Source organism: Podarcis bocagei (genome assembly GCF_964188305.1).
Source record: "Podarcis bocagei genome assembly, chromosome: 6".
Classification (NCBI taxonomy): domain Eukaryota; kingdom Metazoa; phylum Chordata; class Lepidosauria; order Squamata; family Lacertidae; genus Podarcis; species Podarcis bocagei.
In genome coordinates this window covers 96,914,270-96,930,584 of record NC_138130.1, presented here as the reverse complement: position 1 = coordinate 96,930,584, position 16,315 = coordinate 96,914,270, and the positions used below count along the sequence as shown (strand labels likewise).

At 45.1% G+C, this 16,315-nt stretch overlaps 2 protein-coding genes and 1 long non-coding RNA gene across 11 annotated transcripts in view; 1 reads left to right on the top strand and 2 right to left on the bottom strand.

The window, feature by feature from the left end:
• Window positions 1–16,315, top strand: part of LOC308588873 — a 341,196-nt gene that overhangs the window by 6,912 nt on the left and 317,969 nt on the right. The gene's annotated exons all lie outside the window — the stretch shown is intronic.
• The window catches only part of TENM4 (teneurin transmembrane protein 4), a 1,513,375-nt gene that overhangs the window by 1,411,241 nt on the left and 85,819 nt on the right, over window positions 1–16,315 (bottom strand). The window lies entirely within an intron of this gene.
• LOC308588526 (taste receptor type 2 member 40-like) lies at window positions 9,057–9,962 on the bottom strand (the record flags this gene model as incomplete). Its single annotated transcript, XM_081196940.1, has 1 exon — window positions 9,057–9,962. One exon carries the CDS (start codon window positions 9,960–9,962, stop codon window positions 9,057–9,059), a length of 906 nt encoding a protein of 301 aa, XP_081053066.1.

Here is a 16,315-nt window from a genome sequence, read left to right as displayed (position 1 = left end):
ACCTTGCCAACAAAGGTCCGTATAGTTAAAGCTATGGTTTTCCCAGTAGTGATGTATGGAAGTGAGAGATGGGCCATAAAGAAGGCTGATCGCCGAAGAATGGATGCTTTTGAATTATTGTGCTGGAGGAGACTCTTGATAGTCCCATGGACTGCAAGAAGATCAAACCTCTCCATTCTGAAGGAAATGAGCCCTGAGTGCTCACTGGAAGGACAGATCCTGAAGCTGAGGCTCCAATACTTTGGCCACCTCATGAGAAGAGAAGACTCCCTGGAAAAGACCCTGATGTTGAGAAAGATTGAGGGCACAAGGAGAAGGGGACAACAGATTATGAGATGGTTGGACAGTGTTCTCGAAGCTACCAGCATGTGTCTGACCAAACTGCGGGAGGCAGTGGAAGACAGGAGTGCCTGGCGTGCTCTGGTCCATGGGGTCATGAAGAGTCAGACACGACTAAACGACTAAACAACACAGATGACTGTTTCCTTCTAGAAGCCAGAAGGGGGCATCAGCATGGAGGTCAGTGCCATACAAAAGTAGCATCAGGAGTCCTGAATTAACTCTGCCAGTCTGTTTGCATAGTCCTGGACTTTCCTCTGCCTCTCCATTCCAGTAAGCAACGATGATTCACCTACTGGAAAGCCAACATAGCTGCTCCCCCACACCTGTTGAGCTGATTCTAGAATACTAATAATTCTAATAATACTAATAATACTAATAAGGATGCAAATGCCTTGGTACTCAAACAACTTGGAACCCAAACACTGCAAACATGGAAGTAAGTGTTCCAGTTTGCGAACTATTTTTGGAAGCCGAACATGCTCCATTTTGAATGTTACGCTTCCGATCTGAGTGCCACACTTCCGTTTTGAGTGTGATGCTGTCTGTTTTTGTGGCTCTCTTTTTTTGTTTTTGTGACTGTGTGGAACCCAGTTCAGCTCCTGATTGATTGATTGTGTGACTGCAGTACATTGTTTCTTGCTTTCATTTTATGGATCAATGGTCTCATTAGAGAGTAAAATTCATGTTAAATTGCTGTTTTAGGGGTTGTTTTTAAAAGTCTTGAATGGATTAATCCATTTTGCATTACTTTCTATGGGAAAACGCGCCTTGGTTTTGCAACGCTTTGGTTTTGGAACGGACTTCCAGAACGGAATAAGTTTGAGAACCAAGGTATCACTGTAATAAAACACTGCACAGAAAGAATCACACCAGGATTACTTTTTCACAGAGGGGAAGAGAGTCGTGAATGAACTGTACAAATTGAAAGTTGTGACAATCCACGAATGAACAGCACTCTATATAAATATTGGGTATTTAATTTTATTTTTTTAAAAAAATGTGACTATGGAAAGTTTCGAAAGTTTCTAAAGCATTGGTTCTGTTTTGCAAACAAGGCCAGGTGGTCCTGAACTCTGGGAAGATTCGGGAAGAAATTTGGATGGAGATAAATGATTTTGCGAGCACCTCAGCTCTAAACAGCCCAAAGTAAATGTATATGTTCTTGATTGTATAAATCAAACACAGTGTATTTTAAATCTAGCAAATCATTTTGAGTTTTATGGATGGGAAAAAAATCCACCACAATCCACCCTCAAGACTGTATTCAACTAACTTCTACTCAGCATAGATCCGTTGAAATTAATGGACCCAACTTAGTAGTGGTAATAAATTTCAGTGAACCTGCTCTGAGTAAATGCTACTTGAGTTGATCCCTCAAAGTTGTACTCAAGTCAAAGTTCTTATTAAAAGCGTGACGCAGGAAATTAGCTTTTCTCAGCCAGCAGAGGGAGCAGCAAGTAATAGATCGATGAGGAGGAAGACTCCTTGCTGGGCAAGTCCTAGATCACAATGCCACCTTTCTGCTATCATCATGTAATACATGAGCTTGGGAAACAGATATTTGCCCAAAGCTATGAGATGAAAACATAGTTGAGTAAGACCATGAGTTCAGGACAAAGTCCAACGTACCATCTGTTAAAGTGGGCTGGCAGAAGCTATTATTCTATGCCATGGAGTCCTTTTGCAGAATTATGGAAGCATTTTTTACAAAATAAAAAATAAAAAATACCCCTACAGCGATGCTTATGGGAAATGCACAGCAATCCTAATCCTGCCACAAAATAAATTATTGTCCTAGTTCACGTTTCTCAGGATATCATATTAACTATCAATGGACAGCTATTGGACATTCTGGTTGAGATAGTAACACAGTGGTACCTCGGGTTACAGACGCTTCAGGTTACAGACTCCGCTAACCCAGAAATAGTACCTCGGGTTAAGAACTTTGCTTCAGGATGAGAACAGAAAGCGTGCAGTGGTGGCGCGGCAACAGCGGGAGGCCCCATTAGCTAAAGTGGTACCTCAGGTTAAGAACGGACCTCCATAACGAATTAAGTTCTTAACCTGAGGTACCACTGTATTGTAAAGTGAAAGAGAAGGGTATTAATATTCATTGACCTGAAATGTTGTAAGTGGGGAGTTGTAATGGAAAACGCTGATCCTAAACCTTTGATGCCTTGCAGGATATCTTCGGAAGAAGAAAAGGCTAAGGAGTGAACACTACACAAATCCAGACTGGAGTACCTAAGGCAGTTGGATGGCGCCTCGTACGCCTCCTTCCAGCAACTCCTGCAGCCAAGGTGGTGTCAAATGTTCTTCTCTGCTTTCCTTCCCAGGCCCTCCATACACACTGCCCAGGCTTGCGCCCTGGGGAGGTCAATTGGTGCTGCTAGCCAGCGTGGTGTAGTGGTTAAGAGCGGTAGACTCGTAATCTGGTGAACCGGGTTCGCATCCCTGCTCCTCCACATGCAGCTGCTGGGTGACCTTGGGCCAGTCACACTTCTCTGAAGTCTCTCAGCCCCACTCACCTCACAGAGTGTTTGTTATGGGGGAGGAAGGGAAAGGAGAATGCTTTGAGACTCCTTCGGGTAGTGATAAAGCGGGATATCAAATCCAAACTCTTCTAATGCAGCCATTTGGCGTCACCCCCAGAAGTGCACTCTGTTGTCTCTTGACACAGACAGTGGTGTAGCTAGCCACTCGGGTGCCAGGTGCGGCGTGAGCCGCCCATGGGGGTTGGGCGCACTGCATGGAGCCTTTCCGCCACCTCCCCCTCAGCTGTAGGGCAGCTGAGGGTGAGGCTGTGGGCAGATGCAAGCCCCACGCTGCCATTTCAGGCAGCGCGAAGCCTGCAGGCGCCCAAGCCGCCACATCACTCACAGGAGAGAAGTGTGGCTTGGGCACGCGGCAGGCCCCATGGTAAGTGCTGGCCCCCGCAGTGTGGTGCCCAATGCCAGCCGTGTTTCATTACGTTTATTGACTGAACTAAAAGGTTTCGTGACACACACACACCCCTTTTTTTGGGAAAAACCTAATATTTTTGTCATTTTGTCACCCCTCTCAGTGATGACACCCGGGGCGGCCCACACACTTCTCGGATGTCTTTTGGCTATATATTAATAAAAAACATGTACAGTGGTACCTCAGGTTACATACGCTTCAGGTTACATACTCCGCTAACCCAGAAATAGTGCTTCAGGTTAAGAACTTTGCTTCAGGATGAGAACAGAAATCGTGCTCTGGCGGCACGGCAGCAGCAAGAGGCCCCATTAGCTAAAGTGGTGCTTCAGGTTAAGAACAGTTTCAGGTTAAGTACGGACCTCCGGAACGAATTATGTACTTGACCTGAGGTACCACTGTATCTTTAAAATAAATTTCTAACAGCCCTTGGGAATTTGTTTATTTTGCACATTCCCTGGACTTTATGCATAATCTCCAACAGGTTTTGGGTAACGTGCATATCTCAGGCACAGGCAAACTCAGCCCTCCAGATGTTTTGGGACTACAACTCCCATCATCCCTAGCTAACAGGACCAGTGGTCAGGGATGATGGGAGTCGTAGTGCCTATGCCTGGAATATCTCAACTGCATTTTGTGCCTTCTCCAGGCAATATGCACTTTCTCCAGTCAGTATGCCTAGTCTCTAGGAAACTTCTCTCACGTCACTTGTTGAGTAGTATGTGACCTGCACCCCACAAGTACTTCTTGCCCACAGCTTTGTATTCTATGGTACAGACTTTTTATTTTATTTTTAACCACACAAAACATGTTGGTGGAACGGGGGGGGGGGGGGAATGCATCTGACAGCCACAGTTTGGCCCACACTTCTGTGCTTGCAACCATTGTCCTATATGCTCTTGCCCAGGAAAAGCATTTGTCCCGATTTCCTTACAAATGCAACTTTACAGCGCCAGGAAAGTTCCATTGTGCTGACCTCATTTGATCAGACATATTTGGCTCGCGGCAGCCTTGAGTGGCTGCGCCATCCTACTCTAATGAGAAACTCATGATACCTCGGACGATATGTCAAATAATCCCTCCAGCAGCACCTTAACTAATGACCACTTGAAATTTTTGAGAAGGCCAGTGCACCAGCCAACCGTATCATTGTCTCTAACTAACTTGGTTTGATTAGCATCCCCTTGACTCTCTCTGGAGAGAAGCTTAAACTGATATTGCAAAATTAATGCATGGGTTGGGGATGGAAATATTAGCATGAAAAGGTGCTCCAGATGAATTATATTCAGTGGCTGCTCAAATTGTCAAGAGCCTTTCAAGATAGTGACAAATGAAGCAACCCGGTGTGCCTCAACCCCACCAAAGTAGGCGAGTTCAAAATAGATAGTACAATAAAATAATACAAAATAGATAGTGCTCTTTACCCTCATGTAGAATTAGAAAGGGACGCGGGTGCCGCTGTGGGTAAAACCTCAGTGCCTAGGACTTGCCGATCGTATGGTCGGCGGTTCAAATCCCCGCAGCGGGGTGAGCTCCCGTCTTTTGGTCCCAGCTCCTGCCCACCTAGCAGTTCGAAAGCACCCCTAAGTGAAAGTAGATAAATAGGTACCGCTTTATAGCGGGAAGGTAAATGGCGTTTCCGTGTGCTACGCTGGTGCTGGCTCGTCAGAGCAGCTTCGTCACGCTGGCCATGTGACCCAGAAGTGTCTCCGGACGGCGCTGGCCCCCGGCCTCTTAAGTGAGATGGGCGCACAACCCTAGAGTCGGACACGACTGGCCCGTACGGGCAGGAGTTCCTTTACCTTTACCTAGAATTTTAGGACCCGCACAACTTTTTTAAAAACTGTTTTTAATGTTGCGTTTTAAATTCTTCCAATCTGCCATGGAACCTTAGGGTGAAGAGGAAGTAATAAATTATAATACATTATATCAAAATGTTCTATCTGAATGTTGCAAAACAGCCTCAGCTGCGCAGCCAATTGCCCCCTCCCCTGTTTTACAGTGCAAGCCTACATGTGTCTACTCATAAGTAAGTCCCAGTGATTTCAATTGGTTGGATTCCTAGGTAAATATATAAAATGAGCCAGTCAGTGTGGTACAGTGGTTAGAGTGTTGGTCTGGGAACCGGGAGACCAGGGTTCAAGTCTCCACGTAGCAATGAAGCTGGCCGGGTGCCCTTGGGCCGGTCACTGTGTTTGAGAATAACCTACATTACAGGCATGTTGTGGGGATTAAATGAGGAGGGGGAGAACCATGGTGCCATCTTGAGCTCCTTGGGAAAGTGTGGGATATAAACACAATCAGTCAATCAATCAATCAATCAATCAATCAATCAATCAAAAATACACATTATCCCATCTCCTGCCACACATTTCAGAATATCTCCCCCACCCCAAAGCCTTCCGCTTGATCCCCTGCATATAAAAGTCAGAGGTTTCTGCACATATATTATTATTATTCATTTCCCATGGAGTGTCTTCACAATACAAGAAAAACATACGGAACACCATTGCAAATATAAAAACAGTAAAATTGAAAAACTATTAAAATGATAACTTACAATCTATTTTCGAATGACTTCTGAATACCTCTCCTCTGCATATTCATATATTACACACACACACACACACACACACACACACACACATTTTTCTCTTTCTCAATTTTTCTTTTTCTTTTCTTCTCTTTTTCCTTTCTCTCTTTTTCCCCACTTTCATTCCCCCTCTCCTTCCCCCGCTTCTATGTTGTCCTGTATCTTATACACTCTCTCTTAGTTATTATTATTACTTTTATTACAACACACCTCTCTCTACTAATTTCCTTTTTGCATGTATGTATCTTTTGTATTTGATTATACTAATATAATTCCTAATGGATGGGGTAAGGTAATTAAGTATGCAATCGCATCTAATGAAATGTGTTGTTTTTGTCCCCGTTCACTTTCGGCTTTTCATTATGTAGGCACCTCCCCACCCCTTACAAAGAGAAGCGTTGGTGAGACAATGCTAAGATGACTGGGCCACGTGACAGTACAAAGGTGTTTCTCGAAGCTTCAACACACGCACACATATATGATAAAAATGTGTCCTGTTGGATGAGGCCAAAGTCTCACCTTGTCCAGCATCCTATTATGACAGTGATCAGGGAGATGTGGATGGGAAGCCTGCTAGCACTGTATGAGTGACAGCTGTCTCTCCCTGCTTTTGATTCTCAGCAACAGATATAAACCAGGTGTCGGGGTCTGGGTGAGGAATGAGCAAGGAATTTGGTCCTTTTTCAAAGCGGTTTGTGAAGCAGTTTTAGTGAGCAAAAAGTGTGTACAAAAATATGCAGTTTAGACTTTTACAAGGGACACAGGTGGCGCTGTGGTCTAAACCACCGAGCCTCTTGCCAATCAGAAGGTCGGCGGTTCGAATCCAAATGACGGGGTGAGCTCCCGTTGCTCTGTCCCAGTTCCTGCCAACCTAGCAATTTGAAAGCACGCCAGTGCAAGTAGATAAATAGGTACCGCTGTGGCAGGAAGGTAAACGGCGTTTCCATGAGCTCTGGCACTCATTACAGTGTCCCTTAAAAAACTACAGCTGCCAGAATTCTTTGGGGGAAATCTATGACTGCTTACAGTGGTATCATAGTGCTTTGCAGGATGTGGATGCCACTGTGGTCTAAACCACCGAGCCTCTTGGGCTTGCCAATTGGAAGGTTGGCGGTTCAAATCCCCATGACGGAGTGAGCTCCCATTGCTCTGTCCCAGCTCCTGCCAACCTAGCAGTTCGAAAGCACGCCAATGCAAGTATATAAACAGGTACTGCTGTGACCGGGAGGTAAATGGCCTTTCCATGCGCTCTGGTTTCTGTCACAGTGTCCCGTTGCACCAGAAGCAGTTTAGTCCTGCTGGCCACATGACCCGGAAAGCTGTCTGTGGACAAACGCCGGCTCCCTTGGCCTGAAAGCGAGATGAGCACCACAGTCCCATAGTCACCTTTGACTGGAGTTAACCATCCAGGGGTCCTTTACCTTTGTAACTAGATTTTTCTATATATTAAAATAATCCATATATTGCTGACAAATGTGCTGGAAATGCATACAGTATTTTGCTTTTCACAAGGATCTATTTTTATGTATGATGTCACAGAGTCATACAACTGTAGAGTTGGAAATCCATACAAAATCTCTAATTGTGGTCTTTTCATCTGCACAGACCAGGATGAAACAGACCTGTGAATGAACTCTGGTGAAATGGAAACAGTGTGGGATTAGTTGCTCAGCCAGTCCATAGCCTCTGTAGCTACAGGTAGAAGGCGGCCACTCTTCAAGTAACTCAGAAGCTGGTGCACCTGGCAAAGCTATAGCTATGCACCTGCTATTCATCTAAGAACAGGAAGCAGCCTCAGAATAATATTGCAGTCTCTTTAGATGCAAATCTAGGGAGCACTTCACTCTGGAATCCACATCCTGGCTTACACAAATTGTAGCATCCTTCTTCAACCCAACAGTAACAACATTTGACTAATCGCTCCATAGTAATATGCCCAGGAGCTCAACTTCTGCTTGATCTGCTTACATGCTGCCTGTTAAGGCTGGCACTGTCCCACCAATCTCAGTCCACTTTCAGCCAGTTCGCTTTTGTCAGCAAAATTCAGGGTTAGGGTGGAAGACTGTATCTGCATGGCAGAGAACCTGCTTTTCATGTAGAGCCTTGCATTAAAATTCCCCTGGCATCTCTCGCTAAAGCCTTCAAAAGAATGGTAGCCAATCAGTGTAGACAGTACTGTGGTCAGACTTGTGGAAGACAGCTTCCTTGGATTTTTTTTATTTAGACTTAAAATCAATTTTTTTAAAATGCACAGGCTAGTTATTTGGACTAGAGTCCTGGTTTTGCTTACAATAACAACAGCAACCATTTAATATATCTAGGTGATATAAATAATTTGAACTCTCTAAATACAATAAACGATTTTGTGTTTTTGTAAAAAGCCCTCTAGGGACGTGGGTGGCACTGTGGGTTAAACCACAGAGCCTAGGACTTGCCGATCAGAAGGTCGGCGGTTCAGCTCTCCGTGATGGGGTGAGCTCCCGTTGCTCGGTCCCTGCTCCTGCCAACCTAGCAGTTCGAAAGCATGTCAAAGTGCAAGTAGATAAATAGGTGCCGCTCTGGCGGGAAGGTAAATGGCGCTTCTGTGTGCTGCTCTGGTTCACCAGAAGAGGCTTATTCATGCTGGCCACATGACCTGGAAGCTGTACACCGGCTCCCTCAGCCAATAAAACAAGATGAGCGCCACAACCCCAGAGTCGGTCACGACTGGACCTAATGGTCAGGGGTCCCTTTACCTTTACCTAAAAAGCCCTCTATCCAAAGCATCCCTTATTGGCCAATCTTGCTTTTGGGGGGAAATGAACCTGCTTTAAAAAAATGTGAATGAGAACCAATGTGGTGTAGTGGTTGGAGTGTCAGACTAGGACCTGGGAGACCAGGGTTCAAATTCCCCATTCAGCCATGAACCTCACTGGGTAACCGAGGGCCAGTCACTGCCTCTGAGCCTAACCTAACTCACAGGTTGCTATGAGGATAAAACTGGGGACACAACCTTGAGCTTGTTGGAGAACAGGTGGTATATAAATGCAAAAGAAAAGGAAAAACAAAAGACTATACGACTGCACATTTGTAGGCACACTTAAAAAGAAGCAGTTTTCCTTCCTCAAATTCTTTTTGGCCCCCAGTTCCCACCAAAGCAACTGATTCTGTCTTTATGGATCACCTAACAGCATTTCATGTAAAATAGCATGTTTTTGAGTGCCAGCTTCAGTCTAACATTCAGAAGAATCAAAAGAATGGAATGGATCGAAGGACACACAGCAATGACCAGCGAACAGATATAATCTTTCCATCTGCTCCTCGCTTGGCAGGAAGGCATTCCCACAAGCATCTCGGCCACAAAGCTGCAGATGTAGAGCATCAGGAAAGAGATCAGAGATTTAATGGCGGTGATGTGAGCGTCAGTCCTCAGGTCCTTGTTGTCTGCCGCACCGTGTCTCATCTCCTTGGTGTGTCTCCACAGAGATGCAATGAGCAAGGTGGATGATGCTACAAAGAACAGAAGCGGGATGACTGCCAATGTCAGGAACATGATGAAACCCTTGAAGTAGGAGATGGTCCCGACGGGGCTGTCAAAGGTGGCGTTTCTCAGAAAGCTCCTGGTTGAGTTGCAGAGGTGGACACTATAATCCATCCAGATGAAAGGGAGAGAAGAGATCAAAGAGACCAGCACAGAACCCAGCAGAATCTGTGGAACCATCCTGACGACTCTCAGCTTGATTAGCAGAAAGTACCGCTGGGTGAAAGTGCTGATCTTGGCACAGTAGAACATGCTGAGACACGCAGCAAACCAGAGGCAAGCTGTGCTGGCCAAAACCAGGAGGACATAGTGGACTCTGATCACTTCCCACTGGTACATCTTCGGTAAGAGGGCAGAGTGCAGGATGGTTCCCTGGAGAAGAAGCCGAGATGAACAGAGGCAGACCAGGATCACGTCGCAGGCGGGCAGCTTTTTCCTTTTCGCCCAGTCTGTGTAGCCAACGGCCACAATGAATGCACTGGCAGCCATGCCCACAACACCCTGACTCACAATTATGACTTGTAAGGTTTTATGAACAGAATCTGACATCCTTGCACTCACCCTTGCCTGTGCTTCTGATTGGTGATATATCCACAGACAATCCGCGATTTGAACAAGCCTGTCAAGGATCTTCAGGGGTAGCATGTAGCTCTGATCATGTTCAGAAACAGTAGACAGGGCAATGTGAAGTATTGGTATTACCTGGTTCCATCAGTCCTACAGCCTTCCATTCTTTTGGGATCCAGCCAGAGCACATGCATTGTCCACACAAAAATTCTCATTCTCCTGGTCCAGGAAGTCACCTGAAATCTATACTGTGTGTTTTATTCTGCTGTTGTTTCAGGGCATGCAAATGGTTGGTGTGATTTCCAATTTGGCTTTAATCCCAGCCTTTCTCTTAAACATACATTTGCAAGATGCATCTGCTCAAACACATCTCTTGTTACTTTCACCCCTCCCTGCTTTCCATTCTCTTCCTATAGTCATACTTTGGATTCTAAGATCTTCAGGGCTACAAACTATGTGTGTGTTTTTTCTTATGCTATAAAATAGGAAGGATTGAGAATACTCAATCCCATTTGCAGCCCATCAAAAATTGGTATGTGTGTGTTGGGCTGTTTTCAGTGTCAGTGGGCGTATGATTATCGGAAGGAAACTTATCAGAGGAATTCATTTGGGCTGGTGACTGATCTATCCCCTCCCCCCACCGGTACTCTGTTCCTTGGGGGGCATCCTTTCTTTACCCTGACCAACTTTTCCTCCAAAATATCATTTGGGCCATTGGGGGACGGGGAGATATGTTGAACCCATCAGAGATGCAAGGGAACTCTGGTAAATTTCAGGCCCTCCTCCCTTCCCTCCAAAAATATTTGCAGTTCTTGAAAGGGAAGAGGCAGTTTTGTACCCTCCTGCCCATGCAAAAAAATAAAAATAAAATAAACCAGCCCATATGTTCAAAAATTTGGCCAGACCTACTGGTGGAGATAAAATTGAGTGCTGCTTTGACCCAGGGAACCAGGAAGAGGGCCTTCTCGGTAGTGGCGCCCGCCCTGTGGAACGCCCTCCCATCAGATGTCAAAGAGATAAACAACTACCTGACATTTAGAAGACATCTGAAGGCAACCCTGTTCAGGGAAGTTTTTAATGTGTGACATTTTAATGCATTTTTAATCTTTGTTGGAAGCCGCCCGGAGTGGCTGGGGAGACCCAGCCAGATGGGCGGGGTACAAATAATATATTATTATTATTATTATTATTATTATTATTATTATTATTATTGTGCTCACTGGAATTATAGATCCTGAAGCTGAGGCTCCAATACTTTGGCCACCTCATGAGAAGAGAAGACTCGCTGGAAAAGACCCTGATGTTGGGAAAGATGGAGGGCACAAGGAGAAGGGGACGACAGAGGACGAGATGGTTGGACAATGTTCTCGAAGCTACCAGCATGAGCTTGACCAAACTGCAGGAGGCAGTGGAAGACAGAAGTGCCTGGCGTGCTCTGGTCCATGGGGTCACAAAGAATCAGACACAACTAAACGACTAAACAACAATCATCATCATCATCATATGCCTGCCAGAAGGGACTATGTAGGCCAGTGGTGGCCAAACTTGGCCCTCCAGCTGTTTTGGGACTACAATTCCCATTATCCCTGACCACTGGTCCTGTTAGCTAGGGATGATGGGAGTTGTAGTCCAAAAATAGCTGGAGGGCCAAGTTTGGCCACCACTGATGTAGGCAAACAGGCATGATGGTTGTGTTATACCTCCAATTTCAGAGGCAATATACCTCTGAACACCAGTTGATAGAAATCAGACAGGGGCAGAACAGGAGCTCAAGAACAACACTCTCCCCACCAGCAGTTCCCAGCAACTTGTATTTTGAAGCATTGCTTCCTCCAGTTCAACTGGGGGGACAGAGCATGATTATCATGGCTAGTAACCAAGGATAGCCCTCTCCCCCGGTACAGTGGTACCTCGGGTTAAGTACTTAATTTGTTCCAGAGGTCTGTTCTTAACCTGAAACTGTTCTTAACCTGAAGCACCACTTTAGCTAATGGGGCCTCCTGCTGCCGCCGCACCGCAGGAGCACGATTTCTGTTCTCATCCTGAAGCAAAGTTCTTAACATGAAGCACTATTTCTGGGTTAACAGAGTCTGGAACCTGACGCGTATGCAACCTGAAGCGTATGTAACCCAAGGTACCACTGTACTTTGTCTCACCGTCTTTCAAAGCCATCTAGGTGAAGGGGTGAAGACGGGAACAAATCAATGAATGCTCCCCTCTGCTATCCCAAGCCCTGTTGGTGTCATCACCCATGTGCAAGTGGATGAGGAAACATTTTCAGCCTAAGCCTGTAGGGCCACATCGCAGTGGTGGGTGGAGCCAGAGGAAAAGTGGGTGGAGCAATGAATATAATTTTTGCTAGTTTGCACTCACACTCACATCCCCTCTCTATCCTTTAGCCAGGCAAGCAAGAGGCATTATGCAACAGGGCTTTCTCTATGTTCTTTATCTCACTTCCTATTTACACATCTGCCCTTAGGGTCCAGTTCCCAGGTCCACTATTTAAATTACCAGCAGCAACTAGGGATGGATGGAATTTCAATTGCTCTGCATTTTTAACAGAACCAAGCTAATTGACACATTCCAAACTAGTACAAAGATCAGAACATACCGGTAATCATTTTTCAGATTTCGCACTTCTCCAAAATTTATGCGATACAATTTTCAAAAAAGTACCAAAATGAATGAACAATTCCTGCATTTTGGGTTTAAAAAATGCATTTGAAAATACACATAAAATGTGTATTTAAAATGTATTTTGTGATAACATGCATACTTAAAAAGTATTTAAAGTGCAAATCCCCCATGTATATATTACAAATCAATGTGGGAACAGGACAAATGGATTTATGAATGAACATATGGGAGATTGGCATGGCTCCTTCTTTCTGTAGTGGCAACAATGTGCCTTGATTTGTCCACCCTGCCATTCACAATTAAAGCTACAATTGTCAACACACTTCCTCTTCCAATGCAACACACCCTCAGCACCTGCATCTGAAGACCACAGCATGAATCAGCATGAGCTGTTTATTGAAGCATGACAATATTGTTCAAACGAGGAGCCGGATAGTGTTTCTCAGCTTTTTCTGTTGTAGCAAATGATCTTTCCTTCAAGCCACATGATAGAAGAATAAGATCATTTCCTCCAGACTCTGCCAATGGAGATACAGAGATGTTGCCAAAGGCTGTTTGGCTTCTGCTCAAAGAAATGTCTGAGTAATTTTTAGGGAGGTTTGAAAAAAAAAGAGGCTTGACTACTAGTAAAATTTCACAAGATGCTTCAAACATCCCTAAGACCGACTCGTTCCTTTGGGAGTCGTGGGATAGGAAGGTGATATAGTTGCCCACAGTCTCTGATGCAGAGGATCCCACAAAGTCATGAGGAACATCTGCCTGAGTTTGGAATTTGTGATAATCAAACTGATGGCATGTCCTGAATGATATCCAGCCACCATAACAATGGACAATACCACTGTCAAGGGATTGATGAACAACATGAGTGAAATCTCAGCTGCAAAGGCTACAGAGTAGAGGAGAAGGAATGATGCCACCATCTTCACCGCTCTCAATTGAACGTCCATCCTCTGATCTCTAAAACCTTCTCTGTTCTGTTGCATCCTCTTAACATGGTGCAGAAGGGAGTGAATCAAGAAGACAGAAGAAGCTAAGCATATAATAAAGGATGGGAATGTCCCTGCAATGTACAGAAGAGAAGAAAATAGCATCCCGGTGGTCTGAACATAACACCTCCCAGTACTGTTACCCAAAGGGAGATTTGTCCCATTGCAGCATTGGTAGCAATTTTCAAACCAGTTGAAAGGAAGGGAGACAAGTAAGGAACCCAACACTGATCCTAGGAGCAGGTGTGGAACCATCCTGGAGATCCCCATCTTAATTTTCACGAGGAGAGGCTGGGTAAAGGTGAGAATTTTCATGCAGTAAAAGGCAGCAAGCCACGTGGCTGTCCACAGAGTAACAGCATTGAAAAATGCCCAGAGGAAAACGACAGATTTTGGCATATGTTTTGGATTGATGATGTCAGTAAAAACTGAGTAATGGATGCCCAAAGTTAGCCCCAGGAAAAGAAGGCGGGACACACTCAGCACCAACAGGATCATGTCGGAGGAAGAGAGCGTTTTGTTTCTGGACCATTCGAGGCCACTTGCAATGGTGATGAATCCATTTCCCATCAAGCCGATGACAACCAGAGCTGTGATGACAATGAGAAAGAAAAAATGGAGAAAAGCTGATCCCAACATCTCTCCTCGATTTGCGGGCAAACAGAAGCTGATGAGAGACTTCCTGTACCTTGGACACCAGACTGTGTGTGTGGCTAAGATGCCACGCAGCTCTCTGTCTTTTATCCAAGGGAGGGCTAGAAATGCTGCAGAAATTTATTTAATCTAGGATTGTTTTGCTAGAAACATAAATATGGACTGGGCAGGTCAACATCCTGTTTGCGACATTTGCATGGTCTTTTCCATGCCTCTGTGTACCTACTGTCAAGTAAATGTCAACGGCAAAGAGTGGTCTCCTTCTGTCATCCTGACTGCCAGGCATATTGCAAGACTCATTAGAAAGCATATGGATTTGAGGAGTCAGACATGAGAGGTCCCCATATTGGGAGGAAAAATGATATAATTGGGCCCTGTTCACATAGCCAGGCACACCTGTTCAGATGATCACCCAGCCCTTAATCTATCTTAATATCATCTCTGTTTTATGTAATGGTCTTCCCAGAAATGTCCACCCGGCCTTGCCATTATTGCAGCATTAGGAAAAGGTGTTTTTGTTTTCCTAGGCATGTGGGCAGAATCAACAATATTCTATTCTATTGCTAAATCTGTAAATTTCATTATATGCCTGTTGTCTTTGTCCATGGAGTTTTCTTGGCAGGGATATTGGAGTGGTTTGCCTGTTCCTGCTCAAAGCAGAGACATCACCTTGCCGACAAAGGTCTGTATAGTTAAAGCTATGGTTTTCCCAGTAGTGATGTATGGAAGTGAGAGCTGGACCATAAAGAAGGCTGATCGCCGAAGAATGGATGCTTCTGAATTATGGTGCTGGAGGAGACTCTTGAGAGTCCCATGGACTGCAAGAAGATCAAGCCTATCCATTCTGAAGGAAATCAGCCCTGAGTGCTCACTTGGAAGGACAGATCCTGAAGCTGAAGCTCCAATATTTTGGCCACCTCATGAGAAGAGAAGACTCCCTGGAACAGACCCTGATGGGGTCACGAAGAGTCAGAAACGACTAAACGACTAAACAACAACAAAGTTTCATTTTTGTATTATTATTTTTACTTGCTTGCAAATCACTTTAGGACTCTATTTCAAGAGTCAGGCAATTTACAAATTTAATAAGCTTATATTTTGTTGCCTGAGGTGAAGAACACGATGGCACCCCTCCCCATTCCACAAAAGCCTGATGATAAAATCGCACCCTTCACTACACCTGGGGGTAGCAGGTTCACTTAGTGGCTCAAGAACAGGTCATGTACATACACAGCTGTGTCCTCAAGAGAGGCAAGTAGCTCAGGAGGAACAGCTGAGAGGCTACTATTGTTGACCTCCAGCATCAGTTGCCCGAAGCAGTTGTCTCACTGTGCCAATTGGTAGGGCTGCCCTGATCTAGACCACATTCACATGCTGCATTTAAATCACTAATGTTTATTATGTGTATTTAATTTCTATACCACCCTTCATCTGGGGATCACAGGGCTGTTTATAATATAAAGCTACAGTTATAGAGTGGTTTAACAATCAATAGGGAACTCTGGGAATTGTAGCTCCATGAGGGGAACAGGGTTCTCCGAACAACTTGCAGCACCCTTAACAAACTACAGCTGCCAGAATTCTGTGGGGAAACCTAGAACTGCTTACAGTGGTATCATAGTGCTTTGGGGGACGTGAGTGGTGCTATGGTCTAAAACACTGAGCTTCTTGGGCTTGCTGATAGGAAGGTTGGCGGTTCGAATCCTCACGATGGGGTGAGCTCCCGTTGCTCTGTCCCAGCTCCTGCCAACCTAGCAGTTCGAAAGCATGCCAGCGCAAGTAGATAAATAGGTACCGCTGCAGTGGGAAGGTAAATTGTGTTTTCATGTGCCCTGGCACTCATCACGGTCCTCTGTACACCAGTAGCGGTCTAGTCATGCTGGCCACATGGCCTGGAAAACTGTCTGTGGGCAAACGCTGGCTCCCTCGGCCTGAAAAGCGAGATGAGTGCTGCAACACCATAGTCGTCTTTGACTGGACTTAACCATCCAGGGGTCCTTTACCTTTACCTATCATAGTGCTTTAAATGGATGGTGTAGCCCTACTCTGCTCACATCA